The sequence below is a fragment of the Bipolaris sorokiniana genome (assembly GCF_000338995.1).
Source record: "Bipolaris sorokiniana ND90Pr unplaced genomic scaffold COCSAscaffold_15, whole genome shotgun sequence".
Classification (NCBI taxonomy): domain Eukaryota; kingdom Fungi; phylum Ascomycota; class Dothideomycetes; order Pleosporales; family Pleosporaceae; genus Bipolaris; species Bipolaris sorokiniana.
In genome coordinates this window covers 479,912-501,891 of record NW_006911909.1, presented here as the reverse complement: position 1 = coordinate 501,891, position 21,980 = coordinate 479,912, and the positions used below count along the sequence as shown (strand labels likewise).

At 51.2% G+C, this 21,980-nt stretch overlaps 8 protein-coding genes across 8 annotated transcripts; 3 read left to right on the top strand and 5 right to left on the bottom strand.

Annotated features, from left to right (window-relative positions):
- Window positions 1–360: 360 nt before the first annotated feature.
- Window positions 361–2,279, bottom strand: COCSADRAFT_40440 (uncharacterized protein). The gene is made up of 8 exons (XM_007705894.1): window positions 1,883–2,279; window positions 1,789–1,823; window positions 1,665–1,738; window positions 1,390–1,608; window positions 1,152–1,337; window positions 948–1,093; window positions 787–898; window positions 361–736 (listed from the first exon to the last, which is right to left on the bottom strand). Exons 1-8 carry the CDS (start codon window positions 2,057–2,059, stop codon window positions 609–611), a joined length of 1,077 nt encoding a protein of 358 aa, XP_007704084.1. The 5' UTR covers window positions 2,060–2,279; the 3' UTR covers window positions 361–608.
- A 538-nt stretch (window positions 2,280–2,817) lies between these two features.
- On the bottom strand, window positions 2,818–3,810 carry COCSADRAFT_40439 (uncharacterized protein). Its single transcript, XM_007705893.1, has 2 exons — window positions 3,433–3,810; window positions 2,818–3,372 (listed from the first exon to the last, which is right to left on the bottom strand). Exons 1-2 carry the CDS (start codon window positions 3,547–3,549, stop codon window positions 3,055–3,057), a joined length of 435 nt encoding a protein of 144 aa, XP_007704083.1. The 5' UTR covers window positions 3,550–3,810; the 3' UTR covers window positions 2,818–3,054.
- A 574-nt stretch (window positions 3,811–4,384) lies between these two features.
- Window positions 4,385–6,042, top strand: COCSADRAFT_100341 (uncharacterized protein; the record flags this gene model as incomplete). Its single annotated transcript, XM_007706065.1, has 2 exons — window positions 4,385–5,740; window positions 5,998–6,042. The coding sequence occupies 2 exons, from the start codon at window positions 4,385–4,387 to the stop codon at window positions 6,040–6,042; spliced, it is 1,401 nt and encodes a 466-aa protein (XP_007704255.1).
- A 2,789-nt stretch (window positions 6,043–8,831) lies between these two features.
- COCSADRAFT_193461 (uncharacterized protein) lies at window positions 8,832–12,610 on the bottom strand. The gene is made up of 7 exons (XM_007706064.1): window positions 12,096–12,610; window positions 11,972–12,038; window positions 11,601–11,904; window positions 11,374–11,538; window positions 11,136–11,314; window positions 10,029–11,079; window positions 8,832–9,975 (listed from the first exon to the last, which is right to left on the bottom strand). Exons 1-7 carry the CDS (start codon window positions 12,228–12,230, stop codon window positions 9,267–9,269), a joined length of 2,610 nt encoding a protein of 869 aa, XP_007704254.1. The 5' UTR covers window positions 12,231–12,610; the 3' UTR covers window positions 8,832–9,266.
- A 625-nt stretch (window positions 12,611–13,235) lies between these two features.
- COCSADRAFT_40434 (uncharacterized protein) lies at window positions 13,236–15,818 on the bottom strand. The gene has a single exon (XM_007705892.1). The coding sequence runs from the start codon at window positions 15,365–15,367 to the stop codon at window positions 13,313–13,315; it is 2,055 nt and encodes a 684-aa protein (XP_007704082.1). The 5' UTR covers window positions 15,368–15,818; the 3' UTR covers window positions 13,236–13,312.
- A 2,385-nt stretch (window positions 15,819–18,203) lies between these two features.
- On the top strand, window positions 18,204–19,068 carry COCSADRAFT_40433 (uncharacterized protein). The gene is made up of 3 exons (XM_007705891.1): window positions 18,204–18,272; window positions 18,326–18,599; window positions 18,722–19,068. The coding sequence occupies exons 1-3, from the start codon at window positions 18,246–18,248 to the stop codon at window positions 18,889–18,891; spliced, it is 471 nt and encodes a 156-aa protein (XP_007704081.1). The 5' UTR covers window positions 18,204–18,245; the 3' UTR covers window positions 18,892–19,068.
- A 96-nt stretch (window positions 19,069–19,164) lies between these two features.
- COCSADRAFT_346429 (uncharacterized protein) lies at window positions 19,165–20,238 on the top strand. The gene is made up of 3 exons (XM_007706063.1): window positions 19,165–19,532; window positions 19,692–20,048; window positions 20,085–20,238. The coding sequence occupies exons 1-3, from the start codon at window positions 19,175–19,177 to the stop codon at window positions 20,198–20,200; spliced, it is 831 nt and encodes a 276-aa protein (XP_007704253.1). The 5' UTR covers window positions 19,165–19,174; the 3' UTR covers window positions 20,201–20,238.
- A 129-nt stretch (window positions 20,239–20,367) lies between these two features.
- COCSADRAFT_193458 (uncharacterized protein) lies at window positions 20,368–21,966 on the bottom strand. Its single transcript, XM_007706062.1, has 2 exons — window positions 21,398–21,966; window positions 20,368–21,342 (listed from the first exon to the last, which is right to left on the bottom strand). The coding sequence occupies exons 1-2, from the start codon at window positions 21,805–21,807 to the stop codon at window positions 20,631–20,633; spliced, it is 1,122 nt and encodes a 373-aa protein (XP_007704252.1). The 5' UTR covers window positions 21,808–21,966; the 3' UTR covers window positions 20,368–20,630.
- Window positions 21,967–21,980: the final 14 nt, after the last annotated feature.

The following is a 21,980-nucleotide window of genomic DNA, read 5'->3' as shown; positions in this document are numbered from 1 at the left end:
ATACCCCATGTGCTAGCTTGTGCCCATTTTCTTTATTCCAAAAATCCGCCTGACTGCTCTTCTTCGTCAACGCGGTGTACAAATTTCCTCCATCTGCCGCTCGTTGCGCCATTTCACGCATTATCCCTGTCTCGAAGATAGCCTCCTAGTCCCACTGTGCATTACAGAAGGCGTCTGTTGATATGGGTCGGGTAACGGGGATGCATGTAGTTCAGCCAGATCTACAAGTGTTTCTTACGCTCTGATTTTTTTGTCGAGAATTGTGGCATCTAGACTTGCTCAAGCCAGTATCGATGATTAGTCCCTGAGTGGCATAATAGTCTAACCTAAAGCAGAGAACAGTAGTGAATGCCCAAGTAAGTTGTGAGATAACTTCCTGTTTGTTATGGAACTGGTAAAGATGAAAGCCGAGTAGACGGCAGTAGAATCACCACATGTCCTATTTTTACGTGGATTGATATCTTGCAGAGTTTGTCTGAATTTGACTTGACTGGTTGATCGCCCATGATAACATATCCAAAACACACAATAACCTGTGTAACAATTTCCAGCTAAGCATGTTATGCGCCTGTTGGATGCCCTATGTGGTCACAACGAGAGATTCCCATTTATACGCCGTTGGCGCGCAGAAGCTCGTCGTCGTAAGTCATACTGTTAATGCGCTTCTTTGTGAACTCGAATGCAGTAAAGAAAATTGCGTTGACAATGCAGGAGCGAGACATCGATACACCCAGGCCTATAGTTTGTCAGTAGCGAACCTGAAAAATCTCGGTGACCCATTCTCACCTCGATACATCCGACGGTTGAAAAATTGAATCTTCGGACGAGTGGCCTTGTCTTTTCCTCCAACAAGGCAGTTGCGCTGATATATACTCTTGGCTGTATCGATGGGAAATATCTGAAATAACAATTAGGTATGCCTTTCCTCCCTTGCTAGGCCTACTTACACATGCCCAACTGACCAGCCCACAAAGACCCCCAGCTATTACAACTGCCAACGGATGTGTGGGTGATGTTCCGCGTGCTTTTGCCAAAACCTGTTTCACGCTCTCATACGTAACAAAGTAGATGCCGGTGCCGATCGAATCCCGAACTATGCAATGTCAGCTTTTTACACATTTTTCTTTGCCTTGATGCTTCGTTTCACCCACGTAGATGCAAATGAAAGCCAGAATACAGGCCACTCCAACCCCGATGCCTGACCAGATTTTGTGCCGTCTTCCAGGTTCCTAAATTCTGGTAACTCTTCCGTATCGCTTCGTTCTTGCCGCCGCCATCGCTACGCTCGGCCATAAGCACTGAAATTTGTGCGCTTAGTTTCGTCAGCTCGAACGGACCTAGAGGATATTTAGTTGGTTTCGCCTGCAAATGGAAACCCCTTCTCCGTACATGCAATGACTGTGATGGCTGCGCCCGCATTCACCCCTGCCAACCCGAAACATGCAACTGTCGAGAATGTGGGCCATGCATCTTTGGTATTTGCGATTACGAGTGGCGAACTCCCAGTAGTCTGGTAAATCCAGTTGTCAAGCGCATATTTGGAGCGCTGGTATATGGAGAAGGACACCGTGCGAACAAGCGTTATGCTTGCGAGAGGAGACCAAACACCTATGACGCGTGTATTAGAATGCATTCGATACGATGCAGAGAAACAACTGGCTTACCACGGTAGAAGCCGTGGAAACCCTCGGTTTTGTAGGTATGGCGGACGCAGTCGACGAAAGAGTTGAATTTGTATCTGTTTAGAGTCAGTCGTAATTTATGAGCGAATAGGGGAGGCGGGCATACGCTTGCAGGCGGGTTTTGACCGAATCGAGAGGATACTGGAAGCTGTTAGTGCCTCAAAGCTCAGTAGCAAGTCGCCTTGAATGGGTTTGCTCACAGCAGCGAAGGTAGACAGGAGGCTACTGGAGCTCGCAGCGACCTCAGTCCTATACCGCTTTGTCCATCGCTTTGCCTGTTCGCTGCGCAAGACGGCTCTCGAGACGTCGGTCAGATCACGGGGCCTACTGGAAACGCCTCTTTGTAAATTTGGCCTCTCCCCCTCCTGCGCGGGCATACCGGCTATCGCTAGCTGTGGAAGACAGTGCTGTCTTCCTACGGCAATCGCGATCGGGCCAGCAGCCAAACAAGCTCCATGAAGACCGCTGCGTCGTCAGGCTCAGTGAGTTGCAGGAGTGCACGCGATCGGTGTAACGTGAAAGGGTTGGTGGCAGAGAGGGAGGGTGGGCGACAATGGCGGAAGCTGCTGAGTGTGTATAGATTCGGAGCGTGGTGATGGAATGGTGGGGTTAAGCTCACTCCAAAGCGGCTTAACCGTCACCGGAACCATGGCCTGATTGGCGCATGGCTGTGATCGACAAGTCGAATCGCACTTCAATGTGTCTCCCAGATCGCAGAAATGTCTCGCCCACCGCACGAAAAAGACGATCGCTGCTTTGGCATTGGGCATGCGTATACTCTTTTGATTGCCCATGCCGTCATCCTGCCAGAACTCGTTGTACAGGTGTGTAATTCAAGAGTGCCGGTGTGGAATGCGGGGTCGGTTCGCGCCTATGCGAAGTTGAACACTTACCCCAGTCCACATGCATCGCTACAGCTCGGGCGAATCACATTCGCCGTCTACTGCAGCCACAGTACTTGGGCAGTCATTCTCTGATTCACAATCTTAGCATCACGTCGCCCGGCTTGTACTAGGGCCTCTTCCACGCCGTGTCTTGCGCTCTGGCTACCCGACGTTGGCCATCCGACAGCAAGCCTGCATCTGTGACAGGACGTGTATGACAAGAGGCTACCGGCCGCGGACCATGGTACGTGGGTTGGATTAAGCTCATCGGCATCCGTAGCCATGCTCCTTTCCGATACCATGTCACATTCGAGATATTATATCTTACTTCAAACAATACTGAAATTTTGGTCATGCCTTGAACAGTCTTGTACACATAGGCGCCATCCTCAACCCTCGTGATTTTCCATATATCAGCTCAGCCAAGTTCCTCCGGCAGAGACGTCTGACATAGCTGCCATCGCCAGCTGGACCTCTTCTTGGCTACATCAATCTTTCTTGCCTATGATCTTCCTCAACTCCGCGTCATTCTCCGATCTCTCGGCCGACACCTTTTGATTCTCCTCGGCCTTGCGCTGTTTCTTCCTACGCATGTCTCCCAATAGCGCCTCTCCAAACGCTCCCCTATCATCATCTAGCCTCTCAATTTGCCCGTGCCGCCTCAAGCTCTCTTTGTGCCAACTGATCTGTCCACCATCTGCCTCTCGGTGCTTTTGTGCATTGAGCTTGGCGGCACGTATTGACGTTCGAGCGTAAACGAACAGCAGTCCGGCCATGGTAAAGGCAGCTAGCGGTGCCATGACCGTCTGTATACGAGTCAGAGAAAACACTGTAGGAGTATCCTACCTCCGGCAGAGAGATCTTACACGGCCATTGATGATACCACGATTCCTTGAAAAACGTGCTGATGCATTGCCAGGTGCGGATTTGGGGACTTCACTCAAGCCATCGGCAGCTTTGGGCATGGAAAGCCGGCCCCCCATTGCTGAAGAGTTAGAGTAAGTGTGACTCGAGATTGATATGCTCAACTGTACGCACGACGAAGTGCGTAGTGTCAAAGCTCACAGTAGAGATGGCGTGATACGTTTTGGAATTGTCGGGTTTGCTTTAGAAATCCTGATCCAAGGGAAATTTTGCTGCTGTCATTTGTTGGCATGTTTGTCCCACCAACAATCCCAAAGTCGGCCTCATATGGGTGAACATGCAATTGCTTTGGTGTAGGCGCGTGCGGGCGCGTGCGGGCACAGTAGGTGGAGCTCAAAAACGATGAGGTAATTGTCAAAGTAGCTATCGCAAGCGGTATAGCGTTGAACCCTTACTAGTCGACCAAGATCGCGTCATCGTCTGTTGATTCCATAAGCGCAAAATCGCAAAACTTCTGCATAATCAAGTGGCGTGCCTCGGCAACCTTGCTCCATCTGCGCTGTCATCGTAGGTCCAGCCCTTTTCTTTCCCATTGCTTGTACCTAGGAGTCTTTCCAGGGGCTGCACAATAGCAAGGCGTAGCTGCACGACTGTGTATGCATAATCTAGGCTTACTAAAGTAATCCAGAACCGTCCTTAAATACGGTGGTGCATTTTCGGCCTGGGTGTGTTGTCGTCATAATATAAGCACCTGCTGGCACCCGATCTGCAATCTTAATGCAAAGAACCACGGCGTATAGACTGCGAGCTCTATCTGCGAGTCTCCATACCATTACCCCTCCATCCGCAAGACACACCATTCTGTCCCGACCCCACTTCCAGTTTTCACGAACCGCAGTGGCATCCTCACGCTTAGCAACCCTCTCGTCTCACTTCTCGACAACAAGTCCCAAGATGTCGGCCGAGACCAAGGAGTGTGATTACCTAGTCATCGGTATTGGCAGTGGGGGTATCGCCTCCGGCCGACGAGCCGCCAAACACGGCGCAAAGGTCATTGCTGTCGAGTCGAAACGATATGGTGGGACTTGTGTTAATGTAGGCTGTGTACCGAAGAAAGTGACTTGGAATGCGGCGGCAATCGCAGAAACGTTCAAGGACGCATCCGCATACGGCTTCAAGGTTGGCGGGGTACCGGAGTTCGACTGGCCGTACTTCAAAAAGAAGCGGGATGACTACGTTACCCGCCTGAATGGTATCTACGAGAACAATCTAAACAAGGACGAGATTGAGCACCTGAGGGGGCGCGCAAAATTCGTCGCAAAGGATGAGGTCGAGGTTGCCCTGAATGAAGGAGGCACCCAGCGCATCAAGGCGAAACATATTCTCATCGCAACAGGCGGACGACCAGTGATCCCTGATATTCCCGGAAAAGAACTCTGCATCGAAAGTGACGGGTTCTTCGAGCTTGAGAAGCAGCCAAAGAGTATCGCAACAAGCGGCGCGGGATATATCGGTGTCGAGATGACCGGCATGCTACACGCTCTCGGCACCAAAACACATTTTTTCATTCGCGGCCAGAAGCTCCTCCGAAGCTTCGATCCCATGATCCAGGACACCGTAACCCAGGAGTATGAGCGTCAAGGCATCAACCTATACAAGGGTACACAGATTACGAAAGTAGAGGATATTGGAAATGGAATGAAGCGTGTCACCTATCAGGAAACAGAGAGCAAAAAGGAATCCACTGTTGAGGTTGAGACGGTCCTTTTCGCGACAGGACGTGTGCCTGAAATTGAGGATCTCAAGATCAAGGATTTTGGTATCAAGGTCAACGACAAGAACCATATCGTTACCGATGAATACCAGAACACATCCATCCCCAACGTCTATGCCATTGGTGACGTCTGCGATCGCGGTTTCGAACTCACACCTGTCGCCATTGCCGCTGGCCGCCGCCTGTCGGACCGCCTCTTTAACAACCAGCCCGACGCCCGCCTTGTATACGAGAACATTCCTTCGGTCGTCTTTGCTCACCCAGAAATCGGCTCGATTGGTATGACCGAGCCCGCGGCCCGTGAAAAGTACGGCGACGATAAGATCAAGATTTACAAGACGGAATTCAAAGCAATGTACTTTGCCATGATGGACCAAGAGCACAAGCAGCCCACCGCGTACAAGATCATCTGTGCAGGCCCAGAGGAGAAGGTAGTTGGTCTGCACATCCTTGGCCAGGGAAGCAGCGAGATCCTGCAAGGATTCGGCGTGGCGATCAAGATGGGTGCTACCAAGAAGGATTTCGACAGCTGTGTGGTACGTATCTTTTATCTCTCCCCCTACACCTTCCTTCCATTCCTTCCATATCTCGTTCTGGACGGCTGTTCCGTGCCTGCATATGCAGGCGGTTGCCCCCCTGGTAAATGCGTGCGAACATGTGCCCAGGTCTGCAGGGGCATTGACAGGAAAGGTCGTGGAAGCCACACAATCAAGGGTTTGACACGTTATCTAATATATATATATATATATGTATGCATGGATCTGCTAACAAATGTCGTCTTTTTCTTCAACAGGCAATCCATCCGGTCTCCGCCGAGGAGCTCGTCACTATGACCTAAAAAGCTGGAGGACCTACTACTTTTCTTGTGGAAATTCGTGCGACGAATAAGTTCGTTGTATCGCATTTAGTATTTTCGTATGCATGCGAAATACACTGCGTCTTTTCTATCGAATAGACGGCGGTTTGGGATTAGAACGTCGAGAATATAGGAAGCTTGAATGGTACTAGGAGCAATGATGTTGATTACTCGTGAGACTGTGCAATTGTTTTCTTTTCTTTTTTGCTACGCGCGTTTCTCTCTTTCTTCTCTCTATCTTCCTTGATTTTCTACATGTCGTCATTCCTCCCCATCTCGCGAAATTTCTCATGGCATCCTGATCCCATACCACACCCCCCATAACGTCCGCTGCACGGACACACCCGATCCCGCCCCCTTCGCAACTCGATTGCGATTGTCCAACGGTACCGATATGGCAAGTGCCGCCCTCATGAGATACGAGAAAAAGACCCCTACATACCTGCAGCCCCAGACCCCAAGCTCTTGGACAAGTGCTTATCCTGCGCCCCCGTCCGAGCGCCCGTATACACGATGAGGAAGCAAGTACGTGCGTTCTTTTTTGCTCTCTTTCTTTCTCTTTCTTCCCCCCTTGTCTGGCGTTTTTCTTTTCCCCGCCCATCCCCACCCCTCCACACGATGCACGGGTTCATTGAATGAGATTCGACAGGGGGCGGTTGGGGGGGAGGGGGGATTCGAGCTAAGCGCGCACTTGGAATATACATTAGGCGTGTCGGTCGGGGCGGGGGTGGCCTTTTTTATCGGGCACCGAAGATGGATGCGAAGATCAAACGACCCAAGAAAATTTATATTTGACAACCTTTGCATTGTATATGCGTGGCTTGCATAGAGGTCTCGACCTTCAATGTTATTGTCTTGCTTCTGTTCGTTCATGTCTATCATCGTTATGAGATGTTGAGCAAAGAGAGGGAAAAAGAGAGTATTGATTCCGTATTGCGTAAATCCGCTTGTCTACATGTGCACATGTGCATACACCCGGTGGGATATTTTCTAGAATAAAAAGAAAAAATGAATACGCTCTGCAACGTTGTCATGTTATGCCAACGAGTCAGAAGGGCCACGTGGGGCTCTATTTCTCCATACTTTCCTGCCTTGGTGATTCTCCATATCTTAGTACAGTTTTCTTTTTCTTCTCTGCTGGCCCTTGCTGTGGAAATGCGGGGAAATAAGACGAAGAGGGGTGTGTCTACATAGTGTTTTTTTCTTGCAGCACTTTGTTTCTCTAAGCGCTCGTAAATGGCTTATTCACTGTTACTTATGCGGGATCGTGGGGTCACATGGGGTCCACAGATCTAATAATGTAGCTTCATTATTACAGAGGTACAGGAAATTTATTTCTGGGGTAAGAGGGGGAGAGAGCGGCTTCGGAGGAGGGTTGGGAGAGACACTTGCTACTTAGAGAATGAGAGTAGTAGGGGTGTGTGTGTGCCTGCATTGTCGGTCTGATTCTCGGTGCCATCTCCGCCTTTCGCCTCAACCTTCCATGTGTAACACACACACACGTGTGTGCACGCACTTAGCATGTAACCAGAGAGATCCGTGTTTCATCTAATACGCAAGTGGCTGTGGCTGCTGACCCTACTGCCTCTGCCGCTGGTAGTGATTGTGGTGCTGATTGTACATACTTTAGGTCCAGTAGACTCATCATAATGAACTCAGTTCGCCGTGTTTGCGCCCTGCGTTTGTTCAGCGGGTCCTCCCCCGCATTCACTGCATCCGCAAATCCGCTTAGGAGAGCTCATCATATGGAGGGGGACTGGGGTGTGCCTCTCGGTTGCGTAAATTATGCACCCTTCGGCGCATGGAGCGAACGACATACCACCGGCAATAGTCGATTCGAATAAACGGTGGTGACCTATCGAAACATGCGATAATGTTACGACTGTCACACCTCTTTGTCTGCCTCCAACCATGTGATGTGAGGTTATGACTGGGGTATTGTGGTTACCATGTAGTGTCGTTGGCTGTCTGTAGTAGATGTTCTTCATCAAACTATTGTTGTATCAATGTATAAACGTATGGGGACGGCGGATTTAATTCCGCCAATTAAACTTTTAGATCGCACTCATCTCTAGCCGTTGTGGCTCGTATCGCAGCGCCACATTGTCCTACAAACCCAGGAGACATAGTTCTCTGTGCGTGATAGTGAGCCATACCGATGGAGAGGATTTTGGCACCGGAGCGCGTTCTCCGCGTTGATACGAGAAGTTCGTCCCAGATTACCTCATGCACTTTGTGGTAAGCCAGGATTGTCGAGACATGGGTATTGCATAAATTCCGCACACGAACGATGACTCGCGTTACAAACGACACCTCGTGCCTGCATCAAACAGCTACCCCGACGTCTTGTCCATAGGTTCGCGGGTCACGATTGCCGAATTAATTACCGTTGTGCTTTTGTCGAGCAAATAGCAGTATGCGCTTGATTTTGTGCCCACCAAAATGCTCACTGTTACCGCAAGGTGTGTCCCTGAAGGTTGTGTCTGGGGGGAATGCTGGGGTCCCCAGTCGACGCGGTTGAACCCTGGGTTATTTACATGCAAGATTTCCCGCTAGAGCATCTCACCAAAGGTGACATAGTTTAGTTCACTTTAGTTGCAAAAACGAACCCGTCCTCATGCAAGTTGAACCGAATGGGCATCGGTCGCGCCCAACGGCTGCCCTGCTGTACAAGGCAGCGAGGCCGCTGCTCAACACATGCTCAACGCCCGCCTGCACATTGGAAGCGACCCCGCCAAAGATAGATTACGGCACTCTGAATGCAAAGAAGTGGATCCATGTCGTGATGGAGTTGATACTGCGGAGCCGGCAACAATTGATGATGCCGGCTTGCCGCAAGAAAGCGCCTTGTGAATTGCTTGTCGACGAAGATTATACAAGTTTATATGTAATTGCCGTAAGTAGAGTTTGTCCCACCCGTATGTCCCACGCTGAGAAGCTAGCCCTCCTCTAATCTGAATGTCCCCAGTTTTGCGCCGCGCTGATTTTTGAAATGCGTAAGATTTTGGATTCCATGTGAATTTTGTCGATCGGAAATGAAACCTGATAACAGCTATCAAAGCTATTACAAAGATGTAGATGAAACTGAAAATGCGTCCAAGTACGAAAACCCTGTACTGTTTGGAGAATGTTCGCCCCGGTAATCCGCCGTGATATTGCGAGGTTGCCACCTCCAAGAATTTGAGCCTATTGAAGGCTTGCACATATTAACCACTCTGTCCACTCAAGAAGAAGTCTAGCTCGCTCGGGCCGCCTCTGCTAACCTCATTCTCTGCAAGCTGCTCGAGTAAACTCAGAAACGGATCCTTGCTATCAGGGTCGGTATGCGCTGAAGCGCCTGATGTGCTGCCTGCACCGGGAGTTGGCTGCTGGTCGTACGGAGGCGGCGGCATACTGAGCACAGGATCGAAATTGATTGTATGGTGATGTTGGTCTTGGTTTTGGTTGAGATTTGCTGGCCGAGGAACCGGTGATGGCGCTAAACTTGCAAATTGCGGTAATGGAGAGAAGGAAAAGTTTGGCGAGAAAGGGAGAGCGAGTCCACCGCCGTTGAGGTTTGGGGGGTTCAATGAGCTGTTTGATACTGGCGGGGTACAGGGAGGTAAACTAGAGTCAGTAGGGGCCTTGGTATCTCCAGGGCTTGAGTTTGACTCTGAAGTTTCACTCTCAGAAGGCCTATGTGTATGTACAGCCGGTGGCAGATGGGTGGCCAATGTAGGTGTTGGAGGTAGAGGTTGCGATTGGGCCGATGCTTTGGAAGAAGAAATGGTTGCTCTCCGCCTCTTATTTGGATGGCTACTTGAGTAATGAGAGCGCTGTGATGAAACTTGTTGTTTTTGGTATCCCTGGATGTTTCCAATGACGCCGCTGGTCATGTACATGTTGTTGCGTTGCTCGATGTTGAAGGTAGCCAGGCTAAGTGAATCGTCAGTAACAGCATTCTAGTCTACTTAGCTCTCCGTACTCACCCCTCGTTCAAAGACTCAATAGCAATGTCCATGAATGTGATGTGTGCCCCATCAAAGATTTGGCCAGGATATCTGTCGAAAAAGTCCTCAAGCTGGAATACCGGAGCATATCGCATTGGGTTGCTTGCCAGAGATTGGACAAGCTCTGAATGACATCCGTAAATGGCTTGCAGAGTGTCTCGTTGGTGCTGAACACTCGCCCAGATGAAGCGAAGCTCAGAAAGCTGCTGCATCTCACGCGAGAGAAACTCTGCACTCACTGAGAAGACCTCGCCTTCTCGGCTTGGATAGTGTGCGCCATGGACGTGGATGGTGCCTGCGGTGCATACACAATAGCCGATAAAAGCTGGCCAGTCCATGATAGAGGAGGCTCTTCCAATCTCAACGAGTTCGGCAATGGCGTTTGCGTGAAGAAAGCACAGATTAGTGGCTTCGATTTGCCAGGGTTGGTGCTGAGACGTCCCTGACAACTCGGCTAGATCCACAGGAAGAAATGGCCGATATATGAGGCAATGTATAAGATGATAAACCAGCTTGCTAAGAACCAGTATGGTGCTGTCGGGCTGGCCAAAGAGAGCATCAATGGATGTAAAGGTGTCCTGCGTGTCCGAGGCCCATGTGTCGAGTTCTTGGCGGATCTTGGATAGGTTGGATAATGAATGCCAGGGAAAATGTGAGTCGCCCTTTACACCGCCTGCCGCAAGGTAGCGATTGGTTATGCCTAGGATCCGTGATATACCAATCAGCATACCCATGCTTCCCTGTCCTCCTTTTCCAGTACCACCCATGTACTGCAGGTTGCATCCATTTGGAAAATAGTCGCCGTCGATTAACATTCCACCCGGGTGAAGCTGCCAGCTGGGCATTCGGAGTACAATGGATTCATCTGCAATTAATGAAGGTCGCTTGGAGCCGGTTGCAGCAAAACGATCCATGAGGTAGCAAGACCAGAAAAGTCGCCGCCGGCCTTCTCGTTCGGCCGATGTAACCTTGACGGCGGTGGGCAACTCGCGATGAAGATCGAGGGCGAAGACCATGCTAATGGCCGAACCTTTGGAAAGCAATGTTAGCCCCACGTGATTTTGGCTTGGGTGACGCGATGCATACTCAGCAGCATGAAGGCTTTTTTGCCCTTGCCCAACTGAAAACTTGCTTGCGACAGCAGCATGAGCGTCTGCAAGGCCTCGATGGAGGGCTCGTCAATGTCAAGCTCTAGCCGAGCGCGGCGGGCATACTCTTGTCCGATTCGCACAGCAGCGCCGTATCCGCCAAAGTGGGGCGCATATCTAGGGTTAATGAATTAATGTTGCTCTGCTATGCTCAGGGGTGGACAAAGCCAACGTACCTAGCACTCACGGCATAAATGGCATAGGCTAAGTGTCCGGGCAGTTGATTGGCCTGTAGTCGCTGTCTCGTGGTCGACTCATCCAGGACGTAGTAGGGTTTGCCGTGTATTCTGGCAAAGTAGGTGTCGAGAAGGAGATCTGGGGACAGGTTTGGTGATTGGACACTAGAGACTATTAGCCACAGGGTTGGTGGGCAAGAGGCGAGGTGCTGCTTCAAGCTACCTACCTTGGTTCAATGGGCGACATGAGCTGGGATGCATGGCTAGTGGAGTTTGCGGAGATGTGTGGGGTTGGGTGGAGTGGCTGAGACTTTGGGGCATCTGATGGTTTCCTGTCGACAGTGGTGGCATCTTGGGCAGAGGCGGTAGTCGAGGTCGTGGCAGTTGCAGTTGTTGTGGTGGCCGCGGGGTTGGCCTCGCCTAGGTCATCGCTCTTTCCTTCCGAGACCAGGCGCTTTTCCAGGCCGTCAACACGCTTCAGAAGGGCTTCGAGAACGTCGGTTTTGGGGCCTCTCTTCTTTGGCACGGCGTCTGTTGGGCGCGGTCAGCTGAGCTTACGGTCGAATACGGGCGGGTGGCGCTCGGGGATGGAGAGTACCATAGATACACGGGCAGTTGAAGACTTGACAGGCTTCACAGGTTGGGCGAGTGCGGTTACATTTGATCTGTAGCCATGGTTAGCAACGCAGGCGGTAGTAGTGGTAGTGGGAGAGGACCAGTACCTTTCGCTTTCGGCAACTCTTGCAATTCATGGCCTCTCGGGGTTCGTTTGAGACTCGGCGGGCAGGCAGTCTGTCGATGCCAATCTGAGGTCTGGCCATTGCGGCAGCCAGAGACTGGGAGACTTCGGTGGACATGGCGACGCTATTACTATGGGGCAGCGGACCATAAGCATTCTCTGGGCAGCAGAAAGGCAGGAGTAGTAGTACAAACAGGACGTTGGGAAGAAGAAAACATGACCCCAGAAAGGCAGCGTAAGTATGTACGATAATAGTCTAAATTAAAGCCGCGGACGGTGGAGACGGGCAGGGGAGGGGGGTTGTGCGCGGACTGCGAGGCTTGATGAAGCGGGAGCGAGCGCCCACGCACGGCGATGCGACTCGGTCGGCAGGTTGGCAGGAACAAGGGCAGAGAGCAGAGAGAGGGGGGGGGAATGAGAAGGGCACGCGTGATGGCGATCACGGGCTGTCTAGCCCAGGAGAGTAGAGCAGCCTCTCGTGCTAGGAGGGTGTGTGAGCATGTACATGGCCGAGTGTGTACAAGTACCGGCCGGGGTGCAGTCGCGCAACCGCTGGGCCGAAGGGCGATGACGGCGCTGGGGCTGGGGCTGGGGCTGGCGGCGCTGCTGGCTTGGGTGGCAGCAATACGGACGCCTGGTGAGATGGGCATGGGCATAGGCATGGGATGGAACGAGAGAGGCCAGGCCAGAAGGCCGGGGTGCCTCGGTCCAGTGGTCCAGTACGCCCAGCTCAGTCACTCCCTCTCCCCCCTCCCCCGTTCCCCATGCATGGGCTGTATCTGCAATTTAGCGCTTTTGATTGCGCTCGTCTGACGCAGCCAGGTCGTTGCAGGCATAGCTCACCCAGTAGTGCCGGACGGCCTCGCTTCTTCTGTTCTGGAAATCTGGGGTATCGCCAATCACTCGCGCCCACACACACACCGACCCGGCCTCTGCACGCTGTCCCCATGCCCGGTTACCGCTACGCTTACGGTTACTCACTTGCCTTCCTTCACCCACACCCACACACAAATGTGCATGCACTGCACCCAGGCACTCACTCCTCTTGCACGAGAACCGCCCCCGCCTCGCCCCCCCCGTCACGCATGCTGCATCATCATCCTTCACCTTGCCAGACACGTTCTGCATGTGATTGTGCTTGCTTGCTTGTTCATTAACCTATCTGCAGTACCTTCCTCACCATCCCTTCATGTTGCAAATTTAAAAGTGCCCCCGCCCACATGCCAGGCGCACAAAGTCATAGCACACGTTTTGTCCAACCAGCTTCCTAATCGTCTCCACCGTCGTCCATGCAGACACATCAGCAATCCCATACGCTGTCCAGCCTGCCGACGTTGCAATCTCCAATGTGTCCACCTTGCGCGGCCCACTTGCCAGGTCGACAAACACCTTGCCTGCTGTCTTGGTGCCCACCGCTCCGAGTACCTTGGGGCTGCCTTCGGGACTGCCGTTGCGCCCAGCCACACGGTAATGCTTCAGCAGTGGCACCACCAGCAGCGACTTCTCCGCCGGCAGTGCTGAGATAATCACAAACGGCTGCTGCAGTCGCTTGACATCTTCAATTGATCGCACCGGCGACACGTCAGTAGACAATGGCCCATGTGACTTGAACCCAATCGTGTAGATAGGCCCGATGCCCAAGTTCTTCAGTGCAAAAATAGACGCCGATGCATCCCCCTCGTTGCTGGCAAGCAACAACGCTGCTTGTCCGCTGTATGCCGACGGTACAAAGTCGCGTGTCAGTGTCGCTCGTATCCCCTTCCACCGAGTATTGTCACCAATCAGCGATGCATTGCTGCTCCCCGGCGGCACTAACACCGTGTCAACCTGGCCGATAGCCCGCGCCGCATTGGACAGAGACGGTAGGTATGGCGCAGACGCTCCTAGCGGTGGGTTGATATAGGCCCCCCCAAAGTTGTTGCGTCGGAGAATGTGCTCAATCGATGCCTTTGGCCCTCTCTCGGCAAAGCTAAATGAATGCGGCAGGCTAAGCTCATTGAAGCATTTCTCAAAAAACATGGCCTGCGACGTCGACCGGAAGCTCCCAATCCCGTATATATCTCGCTTCGGCATCTGGCCCATGGTGTGCAGCGCCGCATTGATCTCGGCTGCACTTAGCTGCCCCGGTGCTGCAATCATGGGCAACAGTGGGTGCGTAATGGGTGTGAATATCTTGTTGAGAGTCCTCGAGAGCTGACCCATAGGTCCCATGTTGAGTCCGGAAAAGGGTGGGTGCGGGTACTTGGCTTGAATGGTCGACCGGAAGTACTCGAGCTCGTAGTTCTCCTGCATCGAGTTGACCAGGGCATACATCTTGACAATGTCCCCATACACCGCCCCCATCTCGAACAGCCTTTGCGTTTCAGGTGATGTCCACTTGAAGGTGCCCGAGAAGTCGTGGAAGGCCGATATGATTTTGGTGCATGCCTTGTTCTCAGCCAACTTCTTTCGGATTTCCTCGGGCAGCCACAGCTCCACGTCAATGTATTCACAGCCCCATTGTATCGCGCGCGCAAGGTATCGGTAGTAGAGCGAAGGTTCGTCCATGGGAAATCGGCCGTTCTCCTTTGTGCACCTCGTCGTAAAGATGATAGGCAGCTCGGTGCGCTGGCGCAACACCATGACCTGCTCTCCCACATACTTGAGGCTGGGCACCTTGCTGATGGTCCCATCCGCCATAGGTTCTTCGAGCAGGTCTACTCTAATCTCTATCGCATCCGCACCAACTGACAGAATGTCCAAATTCGGAAGCGCGGCATGTACGTCAGGGAACGTGGTCGAGATTAACGTCGTTCGCGCCTTCTTGGTAAGGTCGCGGTGGGGGCCAATCTGGCCTAGGATAAAGGAGAGGTAGCGCGAAACGTCTCGACGGAAAAAGGGCGATCGTGTGTAGAGATATTCATAATCGCATCGGTCGGTGATGCTCTCGTCCAGCTCGTAGCTTCCATCCACTCGGTGCGTGTTGATCAACAGCCTGGAACGATCCCAGCTGTCCAAGTGCGGCTTTGCAACCAAGCTGCTCAACCCATACACTGTTTCCTTTGGGCCGGCCAGCGCGTCCTCTATAGACGACGCCAACTCCCATCTCTGTCCCAAAACATCCGCAATTGTGTCTACAATGCTCTCCTCGCCCTCGTTGTGCAGAATCAGGAGTGCGGGTCGGGCGCCATGTGGAATCTCCTGCACGTCAATGACCATACCTTCTTTCAGGTGAGGGGAGGTCACGCTCCCGGTAGTCTGCACCATGGTTGCCATGGGTGAAGATAAAAGTTGGGTACTGTTCTTGTTCTCGCTTTGGATTAGCCGTATGTGTTGAAGCCGTTGATGCGATGCTGGATCTCGGCGAGGATGCGACGGGCGGAATACAACTGGCAAACTGCAACAACCGTCGCTACCATCTCCAAAGCGTCGACGAGGCTGAGGCAGTTGGGGGTGCGTCTGGAGAAATACAAGCGCCTCACAGTGAGCGCTGTACTAGATTCATCCGTGGGGGGGTGGGATGCAGGGCTGGCTTTTGATTTAATCGCAGTGCGTGTGAGGTTTGGAGATAGAGAGATAGCACCATGTCCTGAACAGAAGTGGAAGCCCCAAGCCTCCGCAAACCGCGCGCGTTTGTTCGCTTCAGAGCCGTCCTATGGCTGGACGGTGAATATGCCGTTGGCATTGGCACTAGCTCGGAGCTGTAGGAGAGTGTACGGTCCCGGCGCGGGCACCATGGCGTCTTCGCCGATAGCTGCGCCTGAAATTTATCCGTCGGCTTACCGTACGCCCACTCAACCCCCAGATTTTGCACCAATCACATGATTTGCCATCACCCAATGCATTCACACGCCAAGCATGTCGCTCCCCATCGCCATCCTTTGACGCGAGATGCTGCTGACGTTGGGGTGTCTAGATTGGTGGAGAATGGTGTATAGCCCATCTCCCACTGAGATCCTGGGGCCTGAGGCAACACTCGACTGCCATGTGCATGTCTGAGGCGTCGACTGCCCAGCAAAAACACCACCTTAATACGACCTTGGTATCCCGTGTGGGCGTAAATCATTCCGATCCACAGGCCTATTACTGTCGCGAGGCTTGCGCCTAAATCTCCACGCCTCTGCAACTCATCAAATCCCCTTCCATCAGCCCTATCGCACTCGCTATTTGGGCGGTATGCCGTATTGGTGTTGGGTAATGACTACCTACGCCTCCCCTGTGCAAGCTATCTCTCCTTTTTGAAAGATCTGCAAAAGAACGATATCATGCCCTCTCTTCACAACAATAACCTCGAGATGGCCTCTAACGGCCGTTGCAAAACGGTATTGCCAAATCGACGCGCGCACCATCTCTTCCGGTCTAATCGTTCGTCCCAAAGAAAGTTCACATATGCAATATCTCGGTGATTTGCCACTCTATATTAGTCCGGAGTCCGCTGTACATTGATGCTCCCTCATTTGGCCCTCTTTGACTTTAGCCGTTAACCCTGAAACACGGGTGAGAAAGATTGACAAACTTCAACTCTCTATGCCGGTTCCAGATTTTCCGTGACCAATTTCACTGTAACGCTGGTCCACTTCAACGGTAGAAGTATCACCAGTACCGTTGAACTAGCTAATCGAGCCAGCCCAGACACCATGACTTTCCATGTAGCACCAACATGACTACGGAAGATTTTGTATTGGAGCATTTGCGACTCTTTCTCATTGTATTTTTCCATTGTTCTTTAGCTATGGTCGACCTGAGTTATTAACTCATCGTGTCTTTCAGCGTACCAAACGGCTAAAATGATGCGTCGAATGTATACGACATTATGCCACCATCAAAATGGCGCACTTCGAGGGACTAAAAGCTATCTAATCGCGCATGCTGCAGCACTTCGGGTCAAAAGAAAACCATTCTTCATGACCAATGCATGGTCAACCACTTCTCCATACCACTTTAGGCCAGCGTGGAAACATGCGGATACCGCATTGAATCTCACCGCTGAATCGCTATCTCGGCAACTTGCAGCATTCCCTCGCCGTGAGTAGACGTAGCAATATGGAGCAGCAAAAGATTCTTCAGGATTTCACCAGAGACACGCTACGTATAATTGAGAGACCCTTCACCGTGACACTTCCTGCACGCAACTTCTTCCCATTCAAGCTAGCCGCCGTCTTTTACAGCCTGATTTCCCTTCTTCTCCGTTACCATTTTAGATCGGACCATCGGAGTATCTTGAGAAATGTATAGGCTAATATGATTGTCCCACTTGTCTGGTCCGATCAGCTTCATCTGTAGATGAAATACACTCTCACTAATATGAAACAACACCACCGGCTGAAGAAACACGAGGAAGAGATATCATGGATCGAAGATGCTGATGCAATAGACAATGCATGTGGCTTGTCTTAGTCTGAGTACGACAATCAGTTTGTATGATACAACCTTGTAATCTCAACGCAATCAACGTGACACTCTTCACTAGAACTTTCAAGACACAAGAGGGACGTATATAAGAGATGTCTCTTATCAGCAAGAAACATCATCTTACCCACATCTTATGGTGCAAATGCCCACCATGATGTACCTCCAGCTATCTCCATTCATATTTCTCCAGATCTGAATCAAAATCAATTGATTTAAACCAGCCCTGAAGAAGGAGTGATCGCTTATTCTTTACTGTAGTTACAAAGATTCTGCACATGATCACTGCCGTCTTCTTCCATATGTACATGTTTCATTCGACCATCTGGTCTAGTATGTTGGTAAATATGTCGAGACCTGTTGTTGCTTCGTCTGTCTTTGAGACTTGAATAGATTGTTTGCTATACCCACAAATTCCCATGGTAGGAAAGCTATCGATGCATGCTGGGTCTTTCCAGTATAGATATATCGGTATATTGTGAAAGCATCAACACGAGCAAACGAAGGATGATCATAAAAGGTAAGGCGCCTTGATTACTTATTAGGGGAAGGTGGCTAGCCACGCTACACAAGTGTATAGATAACAACAATCAAAGGTGGTGGAAAACGTAGGGGCGAATAGGATACATGTATTAGTGATGCCAACGGCCTTGGCGCTCTGACCTCATCCAAAACTTCGAGTGCGGCGAACGTCGGAGGTGATGCCATCACCAAACTTTCTGTCAACATCCACCAACGACACAAAATGTTTGCAAGACGCGCAATTCCCTCGGTAGTTATCACGAACATATTCCCGCTACGTCCAATGTCTCTAACAATCACCAGGCCTTCCGAGCCGCCACCCGCGCAAGCGCACCTCGCCTTTCCCCAACCACGCGCTTCCTCACACCGTTCCAAGTACGACTGCTTTCAGATGAAGTCCGCTCCGCAATCGACAGAGCCATTGCTTCGTCTCCAGTAGTTCTGTTCATGAAGGGCACACCTGAAACACCCCAATGCGGTTTCTCAAGAGCTAGCATCCAGATTCTGGGTATGCAGGGCGTAGATCCGGACAAATTCACAGCTTTCAACGTACTAGAAGATCAGGAGCTGAGGCAAGGTAAGGAGTTCACACAATGCACGAACTGGGGTGGTCGAATATTTTCGGGTTGCGCTCTGTTTGATTGCTGTCTATTGGTATGGAATGCGCCACTGGGAATATCTTGCTGACAAATGGATCAGGAATCAAGGAATACTCAGAGTGGCCGACGATACCACAGCTATATGTCGACAAGGAGTTTATCGGCGGCTGCGATATTCTTATGACGATGCACCAAGACGGATCGCTCGCTAAGATGCTTGAGGAAAAGGGTGTGGTTGTTCCTGCCGAGGGACAAGGGCAGGCGCCCTAGAAAGCTTATTCATGAACACAGCAGGGATTATAGGACATGCGAACTACATAATACCGTTTTGTGTTGATTGCAAGTATCGTCTAGTAGCTTGCATCACTGTAACAAGAATGTGTATATATGACTTATGAAACATATGCCGTCGGTTGGCCTTTGTGAGCCAATGCTTTCTGATGTGCCATTTCATGTTCTTCCATGATAGATACTGAACGCAGCAAGGCTGTCCCGCATTCAAAAACTACAAAGGGATCACTCTCCAAAACAACATTACCTGCAAAGGTAAAGAATGAAGAAAGGATATGGAAAGCACGCATCAGATACGCACCCAATGAGTGTAACTTTCACAAGTAGAACCCGAGATCCTGATAGATGGCATTGGCAACTAACATCAAATCATCCAGAAGCCAGTAGCGACTATCGCAGACACCTCTACCAGACGACCTCTCTCAAGATCAACAACATTCTCAAAGATCTGCTCACCAGACTTCATGAGAGTACTCTACAGACTGTCCTCCTAAGCGGTAGCCCCAAGAATGCATCTACTTCTCCACTCAAGCTATCAGTACCAGCAAAATACGAGCATCTAGCTTTGCAGCTCCACCAGCCCACCTCGCAGTTCACTCTTAGACTGCGCCGTACCGATAGTCAAGGCTAGGTCGTAAGCTTTGATCAAACGCTCGAGGTCCGCATGTTGCATTACGAGGCGCCGATCGTTGCGCAAACAGAAAAGGTAGCCCAGTTACAGAAAGCATAGGAGGCCGTCGTGGGCGAGATATGGAAACTGGGCGCTACATGTCTTGGAGAGGAAGCGATTCAGGATTTGCTTTTTACTACTACTACTACTACTACTACTACTACTACTACTACTACCGAGCAACATCAACGACTAAATGGTTCAGTGGCATTGCTGTTAGCCCCCTCTTCTTCTTCCTCGCCATCAAAACCTACTGATGCAGAGCCTGCCCTCTTCGTACCCGAACAGGGAACTTCTCCCCTCTCCAAGAAAAATAGGCGTCTCGCCAAGAAGCGTGCTGCGTTCGTTGAAGACGGAGCGTCACAAGCTCAGGATAAATACGGCGCCAGCTGCCCGGCTTCATTTCCGCATGTCCTGTACCAACCGTCGCGATTCGGCTTTGACGCCACGCTCCATGTCCCGCACGGTGAGTTTGGAGAGGATATAGAAGACTTGTATTGAGAGGTTGAGGAAATGGGCGACAAGCAAATTGGTGAGTTTGTTGTGATGGAAAAGGAGCGACGTGCGTTTTGGAAGAAGAAGACGGCTCAGCTTGCGAGTGGGTTGCGAGATGAGTGAGTTGGAAGGAAGGACGGTCACAGCGCTAAGAAACGGGTACTTGTTAGATTCCATATCATGTTTTCCGAAGGAGTAACATGCATGTAAAATGGTCACTTTCAGACAATACGATGAAATAATTTCAGTACGTAATTCAAAGCGTCACAAGCTGGAAGATCGATGCTCCGGGTAAAATGGTGTAAAGTTTGATTTATCTTTATTCTTCTTATTCTTATCTATTGCAAACCATACGACCACAGGACAGAGCGCAATGTATGTTTCTATAAAAAGAAAAAGAAAAACATACGTCTTGTAGCTAACCCACTCCCATGGGTATCGTGAAAAGCAAATGTCTAATAATCTAGATGGATATCTTGAATGTTCAAAACCTGAACCCTCGGAATGAAACGTCTTCTATCCTCCTCTAATTCACTATCCTGGCAAAGAGAGTCTAATCAAAAGAGCTCTTGAAGACCCATCGCTGGTCTTCGGGCTGCTGGAAGGGCACGCCAAGCTCAAACAGGGTCGTGACTGCCTCGGCAAAGTCCTTGAAGAAAACATCATTGTCCTTGGCATACAGTTGGGTGTACTGCTTGAAGCTCTTGTCCTTGACAAGCTCCATGTCAGTGGGAAGCATCATAAGACTCTTGGTCTTGACATCCTCAAACTGCTTGGGACCATTCCACTTCTTGTACGCCCACTTCTCCTCGAGAAGCAGCTTGAAGTAATCGTTGGTCAAGGTGGTGGGAGAGAAGGTCCAGGGGCCGTCGAAGCCGGAGCGGTCAGTATGGCAGCGGCCGAGGGCGTGGGCGCCAGAGAGGGCGACCATAGCACGGTCATCGAATCCCATGCGGCCAAAGATGGCGCGAATGTGGCTGCTATCCTTGGTGGCATCCGGCAGACGGCCATCAGGAGTGCAGAAGGCAACATCACGGTCGGCACGGCCAGCACGATAAGGGATCTTGGGGCCCTGCATCTCCTGGATGGCACAAACACCACCGAGAATCCACAAGTCCGAGTAGCTAATCCAAGGGAAAGCCTGCTTGACAGGGTCGAGGAAGTCGCGAGCAGCCTTGAGACCAGCATTGGCACCGTGGTCAGCTTCGGGGGCAAAGCGCATGGTTGCGCCGTTGGAGCCACCAGTTCCCGTCAACTTGTCATAGCTGTAGCATGTCAGTTGTTGGTTCAGTGGTATCAAGTACAATTGAGTATACTTACGTTCCCGAGCAGTGCCATGCCAAACGCAGCAGCACAGGACCGTAGCTGCCATCATCGTAGTTGTCGTTCTCCTCCAATCTCTTGGCAATTGCGTCGTAGACCTTCTGGTAATCCTCGAACCTGGGAGTGAAGACCTTGGAGCTAGTCTGGCCAAAGAGCTCTGGCTTGTATGTGTATAGGGCGTAGGCACCAGCACCGACAAGCAGAGCACCAGCACCGAAAGCTAGACCGGTTGGGTTGCCCTCATGCTTATCAGGGCCATCTTCCTGGGAGGCGTATCCGCGTCGTTGGTTGCGGAAGGCGTTTTGTGTAGGTGCAACGAAGCGGGCAGATGAGCGGATGGCGGTGGTGCGGAATGAGGGAGCAACAGTGCGCAGAGCGCGGGAGAAGCTTCGAGAGGCCGATGCCATTGTGTGGATGTTTGTGTATGTAGGTGTTGATAAGCTACAAATGACTTGCTTGTATCTAGAAAGTTCAATTGGCGGAGGCAGAGCGCGAAGTGAGGGGGCAGGAAGCCAGCGAAAGTGAGACGATAAGAGACGCCAGCAAAGGGAGCGTGAAGGTTTTTATGAAGACACAAGTA